Genomic DNA, 3,049 nt, shown 5'->3' on the forward strand with positions numbered 1-3,049 from the left:
GTAGTCCCAATGTAGTTGTCGACGGGGTCATATTTTTCGCGGACATTTTTCGTCGCGGTCACTTCGTGATCGTTGTCACAGTAGCCTTCACGGAATATTCGTCGCGGTGTTCTTTTCGGTAAACACAGTCGCCTTTCACGCGGTCTACTTCGTGATCGTTGCCACGGTAGTCGTCGCGGAAACCTCACGGTAGTCGTCGCGGAAACCTCACTGTAGTCGTCGCAGAAACCTCACGGTAGTCGTCGCGGAAACCTAACGATAGTCATCATGGGTAACTCTGTCTCGGTCATCACGATGGTATTCTTCACCGTGACCCGCCAGAGGAAGCAGTAGTAAGGCTCATAACCAGTGGAGAGGGCAGAAAGCCAGCAGCAGACATGTGTGTGGATGGAGGAAGAACTGAAAGTATATTAGTTCTGACAGTACATTTACAATTTTATTCACACATAACCGTTCTCTCAAACGCCAGACACATCGCATGATAAACTAGTTTCCGCACCAGAACGCTCCCAAGCTTGCGTACGATTCACAGATCGTTTTGGTGTACGCAGGGGGGAAGCAGTAGTTCAGCGTAGGGTAGAAGCACGTAGAGCAACCATTGCACTTGGATGGCGAGGCAGTCGTAGGGGCGACAGTAGGGACTACCGTAGGAACTTTGGCAGTGGTGATAGGAGCCACGGTAGGGTTCGTGGTAATCGGGGCCGCAGTAGGGGTCTTGCTGGTAACAGGGGAGACAGTGGGGGCGGCAGAAGGCTTGGTGGTGATAGGGACAGCGGTGGGGGACGTGGTGATGAAGGGTTCAATAAAGTCGCGGGCGATGGAGATGCGACTATACACGCCAGGCTTGTCCTGCTGGGCACAGCCGATGCCCCAGCTGACCACACCCACCAACTTGACAGACCCGTTCGATTCGACCGTCAATGGTCCACCAGAGTCGCCTTGGCACGAATCTTCGCCCAACTTGCCGCCCGCACACAGCATGGCTTCGTTCACGGTGAATCCGGTCAACAGCTTTGCGCATTGGTCGTTGCTGATGGAATTCACGCCGACTTCCAGCAGCACTTCGGAAGAAGCTCCGCCCGAAGACGTACGGCCCCACCCGCGCACAATCGAAGGGGTGCCAGGCGCCACCGTGTCAAACGAGACCTGGACCGGAGGGAACTTGGACGGTTGTTCCAAGATCAAGATGGCAAAGTCGTAGCTCGTGGTCCCGGCGTTGTACTTGGGGTGTTTGATGGCTTGCTTGACTTTGATGCGTTCGCCGTCTTTTGTGCCGGACTTGTAATGCGATCCGATCGATACAAAGGTGCGACCTCCTCCGATGCAGTGGGCGGCGGTCAAGACGACGTTGGGGGCGATCAAACTGGATCCACACGAAGCAGCCCCCGTTTCGGTGCTGCGGAATCCGGTCACGTACAAGTGCTGGCCAACCGCAGCTTCCGTGCCGCCGACAATTTCTTGTTGGGCGACGACGGTGGTGGAGGCAGCGAAGAGAGTAGACAAGGCAAACAGAACGTTCATGGCAAGTGGCAAATTCAAAAATGAAGTCTGAACTAAAGATCAAAGCAGCCCGAACTCAGACAGTCATCGGTCAGGATTGTGAATGAGTCGATGATGGGTCATCTGAGTTGACTGTATATCAAACCCGGCCACCCATATACCGTGACTGAGGTGATTAATGGATGTGATGAATCCGAGTACTGTCGCACTCGGCTGAATGGTTATCGTATGCATGTACTATTGGACGTCATCTGCGTTTACTAGTACTGATATTCATGAGACAATTGTGTGTTAGATCATACTAGTACAGTATACTAGAATGGAGCATCGCAAGGCAGGTTTCCATCGTTCATGACACTTGGACATATTACTGCCATGTGCTTGGAACAACTGTATGCATCGACTCTTCAAGCTTATTTCGAAGTATGCACAGTACTACAGTAACGCTATTGCAAGCGCAGCGCAACCGCATGAAGTTATATTGTTGTAGTACTAGTACTATCAATACTAATACTTCAAAGTAATACTTACAGACCTGTGGAATTGGAAATGCCAACAATAGAAAACTCAGAAGGAGTGTCGAAGGTCATGGTTGAAAGTCTAGGAGTAGGGTTGCACAATGGACAACTACAGTAGTTGGGTCAACAATAAGGCTTCCATACATGCAGTACAGTACTGTGTGTTTGTCACTATAGTGCTGACATTTGCGAAATGGTGGAAAGCAAGCACTGGAAGCCAGAACATTACTGTACTATCATATAAAGCACGGTACTGTACTACTTACTGTACATCTACTGCCATTTCGCCCCAATTACCTCGTGCTAGTACTATTAATAGTAATACGTACTAACGGCAGTACTAGTAATCTGGACTGTTAATAGTACTACTAGTATGTGGTCCGGTGCTACTCATCTACTACGTAGAACTGTACTTTGAACTACAACAGTTACATGATGTTACAACGTCCAATCCAATCCATGCAAAACCATTGAACCAACCCCAACAAGGGCAGTAGTATCAAGTGAATAATTCTCTCAGTAAAACAGTTCCACTGCTGTTTTGACCCAAAGTACTAGTACAATTTTACAGTCAATATCTAGATGCATTCTTTCGTCCACCGATGAGTACATACTAGTACGATGCTAATAAGGGCCTAAATTTAGGTTAGGTGGTCAGCGAATACAAATTCAATAAAACCCTCAAATTGCAGTCTATTATGAGAAAAACATCAGTGCAGCTCAGACCAACAACGAATTTACGCGTACCTCGATGCGTATGTGGCCGGCCTTGAAGTGATATGTTGTCAACTCAGATTACCCATTGATCACTTCTATCCGATGATTTACTACGATCGGTTGGGCTGCTTGCATCTTTAGTTCAGACTTCATTTTTGAATTTGCCACTTGCCATGAACGTTCTGTTTGCCTTGTCTACTCTCTTCGCTGCCTCCACCACCGTCGTCGCCCAACAAGAAATTGTCGGCGGCACGGAAGCTGCGGTTGGCCAGCACTTGTACGTGACCGGATTCCGCAGCACCGAAACGGGGGCT

At 49.1% G+C, this 3,049-nt stretch overlaps 1 protein-coding gene across 1 annotated transcript; it reads right to left on the reverse strand.

Moving 5' to 3' along the window:
• Positions 1 to 486: 486 nt before the first annotated feature.
• Positions 487 to 1,521, reverse strand: H257_19111 (hypothetical protein; the record flags this gene model as incomplete). The annotated part of the gene is made up of 1 exon (XM_009848258.1): positions 487 to 1,521. One exon carries the CDS (start codon positions 1,519 to 1,521, stop codon positions 487 to 489), a length of 1,035 nt encoding a protein of 344 aa, XP_009846560.1.
• Positions 1,522 to 3,049: the final 1,528 nt, after the last annotated feature.

This window comes from Aphanomyces astaci, assembly GCF_000520075.1.
Source record: "Aphanomyces astaci strain APO3 unplaced genomic scaffold supercont1.357, whole genome shotgun sequence".
Taxonomy (NCBI): Eukaryota; Oomycota; class Saprolegniomycetes; order Saprolegniales; family Verrucalvaceae; genus Aphanomyces; species Aphanomyces astaci.